The 14,851-nt window shown below is 45.9% G+C and overlaps 1 protein-coding gene and 1 pseudogene across 17 annotated transcripts in view; one reads left to right on the forward strand and one right to left on the reverse strand.

Moving 5' to 3' along the window:
- The window catches only part of LOC105733843 (RAD54 homolog B), a 111,843-nt gene extending 97,636 nt beyond the window's left edge, over positions 1 to 14,207 (reverse strand). For 9 of the 17 annotated variants that reach the window (XM_064384392.1, XM_064384375.1, XM_064384377.1 and 6 more), the window contains exons 1-6: positions 14,118 to 14,207; positions 13,461 to 13,592; positions 11,393 to 12,863; positions 10,594 to 10,848; positions 10,241 to 10,364; positions 5,171 to 5,240 (exon numbers count right to left, since the gene is read on the reverse strand). In XM_064384392.1, coding sequence (XP_064240462.1) covers positions 5,171 to 5,240; positions 10,241 to 10,328 — 158 coding nt within the window. In that variant the 5' untranslated portion in view covers positions 10,329 to 10,364; positions 10,594 to 10,848; positions 11,393 to 12,863; positions 13,461 to 13,592; positions 14,118 to 14,207. Of the gene's footprint in view, positions 1 to 2,035; positions 2,134 to 5,166; positions 5,241 to 9,657; positions 9,769 to 10,240; positions 10,480 to 10,593; positions 10,849 to 11,392; positions 12,864 to 13,460; positions 13,593 to 14,117 lie in introns of those variants that run through there. The other 8 variants (XM_064384373.1, XM_064384372.1, XM_064384383.1 and 5 more) reach the window with 8 other exon arrangements.
- LOC135278029 (NADH dehydrogenase [ubiquinone] 1 alpha subcomplex subunit 1-like) lies at positions 8,338 to 8,728 on the forward strand (annotated as a pseudogene).
- Positions 14,208 to 14,851: the final 644 nt, after the last annotated feature.

Genomic DNA, 14,851 nt, shown 5'->3' on the forward strand with positions numbered 1-14,851 from the left:
TTAAGGTCGGGAGTTCAAAACCAGCCTGGGCAACACAGCAGCAAGACCTCAGAAAACAAGTTCGATAGCTAGTAAGATTTTATTTTTTATCAAGGGCTATTGAAAAGAATTTAAGATTTAAATTGAATGGTGATATGGTTTGGCTGTGTCACTATCCAAATCTCACACCTTGAATTGTAATAGTCCCTATGTGTCAAGGGCAAGGCCAGGTGGAGATAATTGAATCATGGGGGCAGTTCCCTCCATACTTTTCTCACGGTAGTGAATAAGTCTCACGAGATCTGATGGTTTTATAAATGGGAGTTCCCCTGCACAAGCACTCTTGCCTGCCGCCATGTAAGACGTCCCTTTGCTCTTCCTTTATCTTTTGACATGATCGTGAGGCCTCCTCAGCCATGTGGAACTGTGAGTCCATTAAACCTCTTTCCTTTATAAATTACTCAGTCTCAAAGATGTCTTTATTATTATTATCATTATTTGCTATGAGAATGCTTTATTAGGCAAATCGCATACTATAAAAATGCTTTAAAATGTAACAAGAGAAGATGTGAAGACACAAAGAACAAATGCATAATGACACATGGCAAGTATGTCTTAATTAGCAGTGAGAACAGACTAATACAAATGGTGTAAATGTAAGTATATATAATGTCAATTTTGATAACATTATACATTAATCATGATATCATCTTTAAAGTAATTTAAAGTGAAATTTCAGGCCGGGCAAGGTGGCTCACACCTGTAATCCCAGCACTTTGGGAGGCCGAGACAGGTGAATCCCGAGGTCAAGAGATGGAGATCATCTTGGCCAACATGGTGAAACTCTGCCTCTACTAAAAATACAAAAATTAGCTGGGAGAGGTCACGCACGCCTGCAGTCCCAGCTACTCAGGAGGCTGAGGCAGGAGAATCGCTTGAACCCAGGAAGCGGAGGTTGCGGTGAGCTGAGATTCCATCACTGCACTCCAGCCTGGTGACAGAGCAAGGCTCCATCTCAAAACACAAATAAAATAATAAATAAAAATTTCAAAATGTAAGGAAATACAATTTACATAAAAATATGAAAAATGTTGCTTTTCTATTCCTCATGCCTGTAATCCATAAACCACATGAGGGGAGCAATCTCATGCTTGTTTTCTCCACCGCTAATGACTACAATGTGTCTGGTAACAATGACAGATACATTACAATCACTAACAAATATTTGAAATGAATGAAATCTGGCAATTTAAAAGACATTTTTATAATTCAATTTGTTTTTACTATCCTATTTCATTTGAAAACAGTGGAATTTTTTAAAATATAAATCAAGAGACTAGAACCAGGTTTCCCAACTTTCGATCAACCCTATTTCCACTAGGAACTGGATAGGGGTTCAGATGGAAAACAAGAACATTACATACATACATCACGTTTCTGCAATGGATAGTAGCAAGCACTGCAATTCAAAACACCACCACAAAACACTATTTAATATAAGCCACCAGCAAGGATCAACATGATTACCAATGTTTTCTGTTTAACCCAGAAATTCCAATTCTGGCAATTTAACCTAAGGTCAAAGATAATACTCAAGTAACTATGTATGAGAATAACCATGCTGGGCAGGATGAGGTGGCTCACGCATGTAATCCCAGTACTTTAGAGGGCCAAGGCAGCTGGATCACCTGAGGTCGGGAGTTTGAGACCAGCCTGGCCAACATGGTGAAACCTCATCTCTACTAAAAATAAATAAATCTGAGGCCTTGCACAGTGGCTCATGCCTGTAATCCCAGCACTTTGGGAGGCCGAGGCGGCGGATCACCTGAGGTCGGGAGTTTGAGACCAGCCTGATCAACACAGAGACCCCATCTCTACTAAAAATAAAAAATTAGCTGGGTGTGGTGGTGCATGCCTGTGATCCCAGCTACTTGGGAGGCTAAGGCAGGAGGTAGAGTTGCGGTGAGCCGAGATCACGCCATCCTGCACTATACCCTGGGTAACAAGAGCGAAACTCTGTCTAAAAAAAAAAAAATCCAGGCGTGGCAGTACACACCTGTAATTGCAGCTACTCAGGAGGCTGAAGCATGAGAATCACTTCAACCCAGGAGGCAGAGGTTGCAGTGAGCGGAGATTGTGCTATCGCATTCCAGCCTGGGCAACAGAGCGAGACTGTCTCAGAAAAATAAATAAATAAACAAAAATAATCATGCTAGTATTACTTACAGTAGGGGGAGAAAAGGAAACGAGTATATGTCCATAATGAAGTACTAGATAAATTATGGTACAGCCACACAACTGAACACACTCTTCATATACCACCAAAACTGAGTCAGTACTGTTCCCCATGCTAGCCATGTTCTCTTTTTCTCTAGGCCTTGAACAAACGTTCCCTTATACAAAGTTGGGAATGCTTTTTCCCACTTTTCTTTGCCTGATTAATTCTACCTTATCCTTTAGGAGTCTTAACCATGAGCCCTCTTCATCTCTTCCCAAAGACTGGACTGGAGGACCTTCCTGTATGTGTACTACCGAAGTACTTTTCACACTGCAATGAAATTTGCCCTATCATTCTCCCTGAGCTATTAACTCAGGCATGAAATCTTACGTACAATTCATCACTATATCACCAGTACCAAATACACAGAAGGAGTTCAGTATTTGTTATGTGAATGATACCATTAATGGGGAGGACCACATTTTTAAAAAATGTTTAATGAGAAACATTTTTTGATAAATCAAAGGAAAAATGGCCACAAAACATGTTTGGCCTCATTCCAATTTTTAAAAAGGAAAAGAAAAAGAATAACGTGTTTATGTACATTTAAAAGACTAGAACAAAAAGGAGCATGAGGGAACTTGTTTGAGGTGACAGAATAATCTATATAAGATTGTAGTCTGGTTACGGGAGTGTATATACAGCTGTATATCAAAACATCAAAATGTACACATCTAATGGCACACTGTAAATTACACTGCTATAAAGTAGGTATGTTACATATTAAAATACACAATCATTTATAACATCCAGAAAAATACATGCCACAACATTAACCCTAATTATTTCTAGGTCTGGTTAGAATAACCAGTAATTTTTATTCTCTTCTGAGTTATTTCCTGTATATCTCACATTTTTTAAAATGAAAATGTTACCTTTGTAACAGGGAAAGTATCATTAATTCGATTTTTTAAATTACCATATTTCATCAGATCTAAAATGCCATCAACTGTAGGATATACTCTTGATTGTTAGTCCATATAGAAGACATTTTTTAGGCCGGGCGTGGTGGCTCACACCTGTAATCCAAGCACTTTGGAGGCCAAGGCGGGCGGATCACCCGAGGTCGGGAATTCAAGACCAGCTTGACCAACATGGTGAAACCTCGTCTTTAAAAAAAAAAAAAAAAAAAAAAGACATTCTTAAAATAAAAATGTTAAAAATAAAAAAATTTTTTATTGTAAGATGTACCATTGTTTTACCTATCCAAGAAAAAAAGTGTAGCTAATTAAACCATGATACACGATCACTGATGGTTAGATATTTCCCAATTTCATCAATGTTAAAATGATGAAACACATAAATATTGTATATAAAACCAGCCTTTGCATAGTTTGAGGAATGAGTAGTAGACATCACTCTCTCTTGTTTCTTGTTCAAGGACAAGAACCAGCAACAGAGTCTGTCTGCTGTTTCTGCTTTTCGATTTCCAACTACATTAGTTAGCAATTATTTCACGTCATGCCTTAAGTTGCTCCTTTGACTTTGACACTCAGGCTATACAGGTGGTTCCCAATTTAGGATGGTTTCACTTAGAATTCTTCGACTTTTAAGAAAGCCATAAGCATTCAGTAGAAGCTGTACAAGTAACCACACAACCGTCTGTGTTCATGATTTTGCCCAACTGTAGATTCAGGTAAGTGTTCTGAGCACGTTTAAGCTAGGCTAGCGCAGCCATAAAAAGGAGGCCGGGCGCGGTGGCTCAAGCCTCTAATCCCAGCACTTTGGGAGGCTGAGGCGGGTGGATCACGAAGTCAAGAGATCGAGACCATCCTGGTCAACATGGTGAAACCCCGTCTCTACTAAAAATACAAAAAAAAATTAGCTGGGCATGGTGACACGTGCCTGTAATCCCAGCTACTCAGGAGGCTGAGGCAGGAGAATTGCCTGCACCCAGGAGGCGGAGGTTGCGGCGAGCCGAGATCGCGCCATTGCACTCCAGCCTGGGTAACAAGAGCGAAACTCCGTCTCAATTAAATAAAAAAAAAAAAAAAAAAAAAAAGGAACGTGGGTGCAGCTGGAAGCTATTATCCTAAGCGAATTAAAGGAGGAAGAGATAATCAAATATTGCATGTTCTCACTTATAAATGGGAGCTAAACATTGGGTATTCATGAACATAAAAGATGGCAACAATAGACAGTGGAGACAAACAGAGAGGGGAGGAAATGAGCAGCAAGGGTTCAAAAACTGTCGGATATTACGCTCAGTACCTGGGTGACAAGATCAACCGTACCCAAACCTCAGCATCAGGTAATACACCGATGCAACAAACCTGCACCTGCACCCCCAATCTAAAATGAAAAGTTGAAATTATTTTTTTTTGATAACAAAGGCAGGCTAGCAGCTTTAAATACATTTTCGACTTAGGATATTTTCAACTTAGGATGGGTTTATCGGGAGGTCACCCCGTAGTAAGTCGAGAAGCATCTGTACCTACCTAGAAAATCTTTCATAAGGTTTTAAGAAATTAAAAGGTTTTAAGAAAATAAAAGAAAAACCTGACCAATGAAGAGATAAAAGCCCCTAAAGAAGGCGTACCGACAATCTCCAGGGCGCTCGCGGAGCATTCACCACCCCCCGTCCCGGCCCTGGGGAAGGGGAAGGAGCTTCCCAGTGCCGGAGTGAGAGAGAAACCCAAACGCCACAGGAGCCTGCGCGCAACGACTGCAGGGGCGACCCCGGGGGCCTCTACCCAGAACCACCCCTCGCACACAAACGCACACCACCAAGACCCCACCGCCCGCCAGTCGCTACGGGACCCCCCGGGGCCAACAGCTCGGGCGACCCTCGCACTTCAAACCAAAGCGGCAGCCCTGCAGGAGGCCACCTCGGTCGCTCCTGCCGCCTTCCCTCCCTCCTCCCTTGGAGGCCTGCTCCCGCACCACTCGCTGCATTGTCCCGCACGAACCTACAGGATGTCACAGCCTCCAGAGCTTCCCCGTCCAGGACGCACCGGCGAAAATCTGACAGAAACCACCGGCCCTGCAAAGAATAACGTCTGGCAACCAACGGTCCCCTTGCCGCCGGAGAAGCTCAAGGCTCCCGCCTCGGCGCAGCCAATCACGGACGAGCACGCTGCGCGTGCGCACTACCTAGCCGCTGCGACGCCCCGTTCAGCCTGACTCCGATTGGACACCCTTACTGCAACACTGCGCGTGTATCTTTGCGTTTCCCTTTGCATGCTCCCAAGTTTGATTCTAGTTTACGGTTCAATTAAAAAATACTGGTTTAGTGCCACTGTCAGACACGGCTACAGACCTTAGCATCTGCGTGGACAAATAATAAATAAGTTATGATTCGGTGTGTGCGATAATAGAAATGCGTGCATCGCAGAGGTACCGATTATCCTACTGGTTATTCATGCATCCGAAAAAGCATTGATTTACTGTTGCCTGCAGGATATTTTTCAAACTCTTTGTTAGGTCCTGGAAATATACAAATGAATACATGATTACTAGGCCCTCAGAAAAGGGGAGCCGCCTCCGGATTTAGAAAAGCATTAAAGTTAAGTAGGAAAGTGACATCATTCAATCAGTATTTACTGAGCAACTTCTAAGTGCTAGGCGATGACACAGTCAACTGTCCCTGAAAAACGGTGTTAGAAACGCTAATCAGGGAAAATGGTTAAAGGCTGTTTATTGAGTTTTATCCAACAGTTTGACAACAAGTAAAAGCTAAAAAATATGAAGTGTTAAATGAAGATGTGAAACAATGGAAACTTGGGCTGCTGGTAAGAGTGTAAATAGGTATAGCCATTTAAAAGTGTAATTTGAGGCTGGGCGCGGTGGCTCACGCCTGTAATCCCAGTCCTTTGGAAGGCTAAGCGGGCGGATCACTTGAGGTTAGGAGTTGGAGACAATCTTGGCCAACATGGTGAAACCTTGTCTCTACTAAAAATACAAAAATTAGCTGGGCATGGTGGCACGTGCCTGTAATCCCAGCTACTCAGGAGGCTGAGGCAGGAGAATTGCCTGAACCCAGGAGGCGGAGGTTGCGGTGAGCCGAGATCGCGCCATTGCACTCCAGTCTGGGTAACCAGAGCAAAACTCCGTCTCAAAAAAAAAAGAAGCCTTTTCTTGAGCTTCAAGTTAGTTACAATTAAGAAAAAGGAATTGTAATTAAAAATTTAAGGCCAGGCATGGTGGCTCATGCCTGTAATCCCAGCACTTTGGGAGGCTGAGGCAGGTAGATCACAAGGTCAAGAGATTGAGACCATCCTGGCCAACATAGTGAAACCCTACCTCTACTAAAAATACAAAAATTAGCTGGGCATGGTGGTATACACCTATAGTCCCAGCTACTTGGGAGGCTGAGGCAGGTAGATCACAAGGTCAAGAGATTGAGACCATCCTGACCAACATAGTGAAACCCTACCTCTACTAAAAATACAAAAATTAGCTGGGCATGGTGGTATACACCTATAGTCCCAGCTACTTGGGAGGCTGAGGCAGGAGAATCATTTGAACCCACAACGCAGAGGTTGCAGTAAACCAGGATGGTGCTACTGCACTCCAGCCTGATGACAGAGCAAGATCCATCTAAAAAAAAAACAAATTATTTTTTGAAAAGCCTTTTTAGTTCCCCTAAGAGGTTGTTACCCCAGAGAACATAACAAAATGGTCACATCTGTCTTGGTACCCTTCCATCTCCTTCCCTTTGCTCCCATCTCTCAGAGAATGAGATGTCCCCCATTCTCCCAACCTGGGCCCTAACATCCCACCTCAACCTCCCTTTGTCATGAATGCCATTGCATACAGTTGGTACCATTTGCAAGGACTGCTGCTGTACCCGTGAGCCCTCAGCTCGCTACATTTTTATATCAGTGAGGATACTTCATAAGGTCACTGTGATACTTGCATGGAGTTAATTGATTTAATGCTTCTAGCACTCACCACGTTCCTTTGCACATAGTAGGGATTCAATAAAGGAATGTATTACCAGTCTCCTTCCCCCCAGCTCCACCTAGAGCACCTAGAGCTAATGGTTAGATTACTAAGCACAGAATCTTTGAGAGGAGATTTCTTAGTACAAGTGTCTCATATAAGAGGGAAAACACGGTGTGTTTTGACTGAGTCCCAGCTACTTGGGAGGCTGAAGCAAGAGAATTGCTTGAACCTGGGAGGCGGAGGTTGCAGTGAGCCAAGATTGCACCATTACATTCCAGCCTGAGTGACAACAGGGAAATGTTGTCTATATATATATATATATTTATTTATTTATTATATAGAAACAGGTACTCAATACTCATTCAGATTTAAGTAATCCTGCCTTGTATTTAGGTAATTCCTTCCAGTGTTTTTGTGTGGTGGGTGGAGGGGGATAAGACTTCAGGAGGTTAAGAACAACTGTGAGGGGGCAGGGTTTCTAAGGAAGAATAAGGAACAGTTTGCTTGGTGAACTGCCTTGTGGGAGGGGAGCTTAAAAGGGAATGAAACATTTGGTAAACATTGTTTCTAATTCTTTGGGAAGAGTTAGCAGAAACCTTTAAGGTTTCCATTTGTCCCTTCCCTTGTCTTCCCACCCAGCAGCCATAGCCCTTTTCATCTTTAGTCTTTTCTTCTGTTTTTGAGACAAGGTCTCACTCTGTTGTCCAGGCCGCAGTGCAGTGGCGCGGTCATGTCTCACTGCAGCCTCAACCTCTCAAGCTCAAGCAATCCTCCCACCTCAGCGTCCCGAGTAGTTGGGACTACAGGCAGGCACCACCATGTCCCACGCCCGGCTAATTTTTGTATTTTCTTATAGAGATGGGTTTTCGCCATGTTTCCCAGCCCGGTCTCAAACACCTGGGCTCAAGCGATCTTCCCGCCTCAACCTCCCAACCTGCTGGGAATACAGGCATGAGCCACCGTGCCTGGCCAGGTAAAATTAATTTTTACTAAAACCTGTTTTTGAAAGCAGCTTTAGGTTCACAGAAAAACTGAGTAGAAAGTATAGAGTTGGCTGGGCATCAGGGCTCAAGCTTGTATTCCCAGCACTTTGGGATGCCAAGGCAGGCGGATCATGAGGTCAGGAGTTCAAGACCAGCCTGGTCAAAATGGTAAAACCCAGTCTCTACTAAAAATACAAAAATTAGGAAGCTCCGTCACCTTTCAAGGACCCAGAAGTAGGGTTTTGGCCTAGGTAACCGGGCAGAGATGTGGTTCGAGATACTCCCTGGACTCGCCGCCATGGGCATGTGCTTGCTTATTCCAGGACTGTCTACTGCGTACATCCACAGGTTCACTAACGGCGGCAAGGAAAAAAGGGTTGCTCATGTTTTGTATCCATGGAATTTGATGGAAAGAGATAGGCGCATCTCTGGAGTTGATCTTATAAGTCAAAGGGTTTGGAGAATATTGATTAAAGAAGCATTTTCCTAATTGATGAAAAAATAACTCAGTTATGGTCATCTACCCCTGCTAGAAGATTATACAGTATATTATGTAGCATGCAGTGTGTTATGTAGTGCTTAATAAAAATAAAATGAAAAAAAAAAATACAAAAATTAGCCAGGTGTGGTGCCACACGCCTGTAGTCCCAGCTTCCCAGCTCCTTGGGAGGCTGAGGCAGAAGTATTGCTTGAACCCGGGAGGTGGGGGTTGCAGTAAGCTTAGACTGCACCATTGCACTCCAGCCTGGGTGACAAGATCAAAAATCCATCTTAAAAAAAAGAGAGAAAATACAGAGTTCACATATACGCCCTGCCTCTCTTCGTGCACAGCCTCCCCCCTATCCACATCCCCACCAGACGGGTGTGTTGGTTACAATGGAGGAGCCCATTGTGACCTGACAATCACTCAAAGCCCACAGCTGACCCACCCTTGACATTGCACATCCATTGGGTTTAGACAGATGGATGTCACACATCCACCATTACAGTATCCTTCAGAACAGTGTCACTGCCCTAACAACCCTCTGTGCTCTGCCTAGTCATCTGCCCCACTTTTTTTTTTTTTTTTTTGAGATGGGGTCTCACTCTGTTGCCCAGCTTACTGCAGCCTCCAACTTCTGGGTTCAAGCTATCCTCCCATCTCAGCCTCCCGAATAGCTGGGACTACAGGCACGTGCCGCCGCACCCAGCTAATTTTTGTATTTTCTGTAAAGATGGGTTTCTGCCATATTGCCCAGGCTGGTCTTGAGCACCTGGGCTCAAGACATCCTCCCCTTTTGGCCTCCCAAACTGCAGGGATTATAGGCATGAGCCATCCATGTCCAGATTTTTTTTTTTTTTTTTTTTTTTTAGACAGAATCTCACTATGTCACCTAGGCCTGAATGCAGTGGACTGATCTCAGTTCACTGCAATCTTTGCCTCCTGATCCAAATGATTCTCATGCCTCAGCCTCCTGAGGAGGTGGGATTACAGGTGTGCACCGCCACACCCAGCTCATTTTTCCATTTTTAGTAGAGACAAAGTTTTACCGTGTTGGCCAGGCCGGTCTGGAACTGCTGGCCTCAAGTGATCTGCCAGCCTTGACCTCCCAAAGTACTGAGATTACAGGTGTGCCTGGCCTCAGCCGCAGTTTTCTATTTCTGCAAAAACATCATTGGGATTTCAGTAAGAATGGCACTGAATATGTTACTTTGTGGTGCTTTGTATTCTAACAACAGCAAGTTTTAAAATCAATAAACACTTCCCATTTTTAGGTATTCTTTAATTGTTATCTGACCTCAGGTGATCTGCCTGCCTTCGCCTCCCAAAGTGCTGGGATTACAGGCATGAGCCACCTTGCCTGGCCTTTTTTTTCCCTTGACATTGAGTCACACTCTGTTGCCCAGTCTGGAGTGCTATGGCATGATCTTGGCTCACTGCAACCTCCACCTGCCAGGTTCAAGCGATTCTCCTGCCTCAGTCTCCTAAGGAGCTGGGATTACAGCGGCCTACCACCATGCCCAGCTAGTTTTTGTAGCTTTTAGTAGATATGGGGTTTCACCATCTTGGCCAGGTTAGTCTTGAACTCCTGACATTGTAATCCACCCGCTTAGGCTGAGGTGACACACTTACCTGTCAGCGGCTGCAGCTGGACCAGAGCAAGGCCAGAGCCTGTGGCCAACACACGGAAGTGGCTGAGAGTCTTCTTGACACCTTCCATGATGTCCTTTCAGGATGGGGCCTTCACTGGAACTGACTGTGGTGCCAGCCAAGAGGGAACAAGCATTGCAGAGGCGTAGCAGCTATACCCAGACCTTCCCTGCGCCCAACAGACTCTGGGCAGGGCCACAGTATAGGCAGTGGTCACTTGCCTGTTTTAGGGGACAGGAGAGCCAGCCATCCCAAATCCATACCCCTGACTCCTCTCCGTAGGAGTACTATATCTAGAAGCATCCCTCCTCTTCTCTGCCCAGACCCGGACTCACAAGATTGACCCCATCAAGGTGTTCCAGTTTCAGGGCGGTCTGGATCTTGCCCTCAGAAGTAGCTGGGATCCCATTAGTGACAGCACTGAGAAAGGGGCAGGAGGAGATCACATCATGGCTTGCTGGGACCTCCCCACCACCCCTCACCAGTAGGTGGCTGTGGGCGTCTGGGCTCTCCGTGCATGAAGGAAGAACTTCTGGAGGCGACTAGTCGTCTGGGGACAGCTGGAGAGGAGTACAAGCCCAGAGGTCTCCCTGGAGTAAGGAGACAAATCGCACAAGGTAAAGTCCCTTAGACTCACCCACTAAAAAGGAGGCTCTTAGGAAGCAACACTGACCTGCTTCAGGCCAAACACTAACACCAGGACTATCACTTAGACCACCTCCTGAGAAACAAGTAAGGTTTCCCCTTGTTTGATATGATAACAAGACTATGTAGCTCAATGTGGTTCTCATTTTGCCCCAGCCCCCAGGGAGCTCAGAGCCAATATCATAACGATTGTCCACCATGTGCCAGAACTCTTCTAGAAATTCTGCATATATTAGCTGTATGGACCTCACCTAACAGTAGAGGAAAGCAAAATCCAAGACACAGCTTTTAGGAAGGTCTAGAAAGTGCCTGATCTGGCCAGGCACAGTAGTGGCTCAGACCTGTAATCCCAGCACTTTGGGAGGTCGAAGCTGGTGGATTGCTTGAGCTCAGGAGGTTGAGACTATCCTGGAAACATGGCAAAACCCTGTCATGTTGCCACCATAGCCAGGCAAAATATAGAAATTAGCTGGCTGTGGTGGCACCCACCTGTAATCCCAGCTACTCAGGAGGCCGAGGTGGGAGGATGGCTTCAGCCTGGGAGACAGAGGTTGCAGTGAGCTGAGATGGCAGCCCTGCACTCCAGCCTGGGTTACAGAGTGACACCCTGGAAAGAAAAGAAAAGAAAGAAAAGGGAAGGGAAGGGAAGGGAGGGGAGGCGAGCGGATGGGGAGGATGTGTTTGGTGATTGTTCCCAACTCTGTGAATGTTCTAAAATGTACTAAAAAACCCCTGAACTGTATGCTTTAGGTGTGTTAATTGCATGGTATGTGAATGACCTTGACACAGATGTGATTAAAAACAACAGAAATCAGCTAGAGGTGCATGGTGGCTGCCCTTAGACTCGGCCAGTGTGCTCATTTGCCACAGTCTCCACCTCCCCCTGTTACTCCCTGACGCTGCACCTTGGGGCCAGGTCCATTTAGCACAGCATTTCCAGCTCTGTTCCTCACACCCTGCTGCTTCCCCTCACCAACTTTACACCTATCCTGCCCTAGAGGAAGTTAATTTAGTGACAGTCTCTGTGAAGACAGTCAGTAGGTGCAAAAAGCCAAAGAAAGGTGCCCCGGCTGTGTTTCTGAAAGGAGACTGCGACATGGTCACTGCAAAGGTGAACTCCCACTTTGGCCTTTCCTGAAGCCAGGAAGTTGTTGCTCCTCATGCTGAAGGAGCTTTATGGCTGGGGGGCCTTCCTGATGAGGCTATGGGCTCGTGGAGGGTAGGCTATGTCTGTTTCCTCTGTGTCCATTACATAACGTCAACCACATGAGGAAGGAAAAACCCTACAAGGAAAGGAAAATATTCTCTCCCTTCTCAATAGTTGAGACCAACTGTTCAGAGACGAAAGAAAAGGAATTGAATATTTTGCATGTAGACATTAGGAGATCTTCAAAATCCAAAAGCTATTTCAGATTTTGAAATTACAAATGACTGAAAACCACCATGGCACCTGTAAACCTATGTAACAAACCTGCACAATCTACACATGTACCCCAGAACTTGAGTATAATAAAAAAAATTATAGAAAAAGAAACTACAAATGAAAGTGCTGTTGAAGTGTTGTTACCAGTTTAAATAGCTAGGAAACTAAATATGAATCTCTATAACCCATCTAGACAAAAGCACTTTTCTTTTTAAAAGAGGAAGAAGTTTTGGGGACCAAAAGTGAGAAAACCTCTGTGAATGATCCCTAGCCATGACTGGCTCATGCTCAGAATTCTGAATGATCCCCAGCCGTGATTGGCCCCTGCTTTGCTCTGATGTCATGAAAAGCCTTTGTGATGGAATCACAGGGAGGGCCTATATAAGGCCCTGGCTGGGTCATGGTTTTTGGTCTAAGATATCCCTGGAAGCTTCTTTGGTGACCTGTGGATTCAGACCAGCGATTGCGATTTGCGAGTTGTGTGGTGTGTGTGTGTGTGTGCGTTTGCGTGCGTGTGTGTGTTGTATCTGTGTGTTTCTGTGTGTGGAGGGGGTTGGGTGTGGGGGGGGTGTTTGGGGTGGGGGGTGTTTGGGGTGGGGGGTGTTTGGGGTGGGGGAGGGTTTCTGTGGGAGGGGTGTTGGTGTTTTTCTAGTTAGCATTGTTAGTGTAGTTAGTATAGTCATTATCGTTGCTTAGTATTTTAGTGTACTTTGGTATAGTCAGTATTGTTGCTTAATATTTTAGCATAGTTAGTATAGTCAATATTGTTGCTTAGTATTTAGTCGTGTAGTTAGTGTAGTAGTGTAGTTAGTGTAGTGTAGTTATCTGCCCCCATCAGTCACCATGGGGCAGATATTGGCCCACACCCCACCTGAGCGGGGGCTACGATATTATGAAATAGCGCACCTCATCGGCAGTGGTGCCTTCGGCGAGGTGAAGCTGGCCCACCACTTGCTGACTGGCACCCAGGTGGCCGTGAAAACCACCCGCAAAACTGGCGCCAGCGTCGCCATTAGCGAGACAGAGCTGACTATTTTAAAATCTGTGCACCACACCAACATCATAGAATTATACCAAATAATTAACACCACAGAGGCATGCCACTTAGTAATGGAATTCGCATCAGGAGGAGACCTGCACCACTGGCTGCAGAGCAACTTCATGATGGAGGAGGAGGCCCGGGCCATGTTTCAACAGATGCTGTCAGCAATGCAGTACTGCCATGCTAGGAGAATAGCACACCGAGACCTGAAGCCGGAGAACATCCTGTTGGACGGTGAAGGAAAGATCAAGATCGCCGACTTTGGGTTAGCGACAACTTACGATGAGGGGCAGTGGCTGACAACATGTTGTGGCACCCCCTTGTACATGGCCCCAGAAGTCATCCTGGATGAGTTCTACCAATGCCCCGCCATGGATGTTTGGAGCCTAGGCGTCACCTTGTACGAGATGATGTCCAGGCGTCAGCCCTTCTTCTCAAAGTATCATACGGTCCTCAAACAAAAAATTCAATCTGGAAGGTATGTTTGCCCGGCCTTTTTTTCGGAAGGCCTTAAAAGTCTAATGAAGAAACTGCTAATCAGAGATCCCAGGGAGCGGCCCACAGTACAGGAAATTCTGGGGGACCCGTGGGTCAGCAATGGCCAGCAGTTGCCTGTAACAGCTCACGAAGAGCAAATCCTGCACCCAAACCCTGAAACGATGAAGCTCTTGGTGGCCGCGGGATTCAGGGCTAAGAAAGTCACCAAGGCAATTAAAAACAACTTATATAATTATCCCATGGCCACCTACCTTATTTTTGATAGCATAAGAAAGCGAGCCACCAACAGACTACAGGCCCTTGCTCCTGGGGATTGCACCTGTTCTCCATCCACTCAAGGTTCCAGTTCACCTGCCAGCCCACAAGGTTCCAGTTCACCTGCTGGCCTGAAGAGGAAGGCAGAGAGTTTTAATCCAGACCCCCAGCATGCCCCCATGGCCTCCCCGACCATCAAGAGCTCCATCAGCAATTGTGGAGATTTAGAAACCTCAGCTCAACAAGCCCTCCAGCATGACTCCGTGGCCTCCTCCATTGAGAACTCCATCGGCAGTGGTGGGGATTCAGAAACCTTGCATGAGCAAGCCCTCCAGCATGACCGTGTGGCCTCCTCCATTGGGAGCTCCAACAGCAGTGGTGGGGATTCAGAAACCTTGTGTGAGCAAGCCCTCCAGCATGACCGTGAGGCCTCCTCCATTGGGAGCTCCAACGGCAGTGGTGGGGATTCAGAAACCTCCGCTGAGGAAGCCCTCCAGCCTGACCCCGTGGCCTCCTCCATCTGGTACTCCATCGTCAGTGGCGGGGATTTAGAAACCTTGCCTGAACAAGCCCTCCAGCCTGACCCCGTGGCCTCCTCCATCTGGTACTCCATCGGCAGTGGCGGGGATTCAGAAACCACGGCTGAGCAAGCCCTCCAGCCTGACCCCGTGGCCTCCTCCATCTGGTACTCCATCGGCAGTGGTGGGGATTTAGAAACTTCGGCTGAGCA

Source organism: Aotus nancymaae, unplaced genomic scaffold, assembly GCF_030222135.1.
Source record: "Aotus nancymaae isolate 86718 unplaced genomic scaffold, 86718_ANA_hifiasm-v0.15.2.pri h1tg000036l, whole genome shotgun sequence".
Classification (NCBI taxonomy): Eukaryota; Metazoa; Chordata; class Mammalia; order Primates; family Aotidae; genus Aotus; species Aotus nancymaae.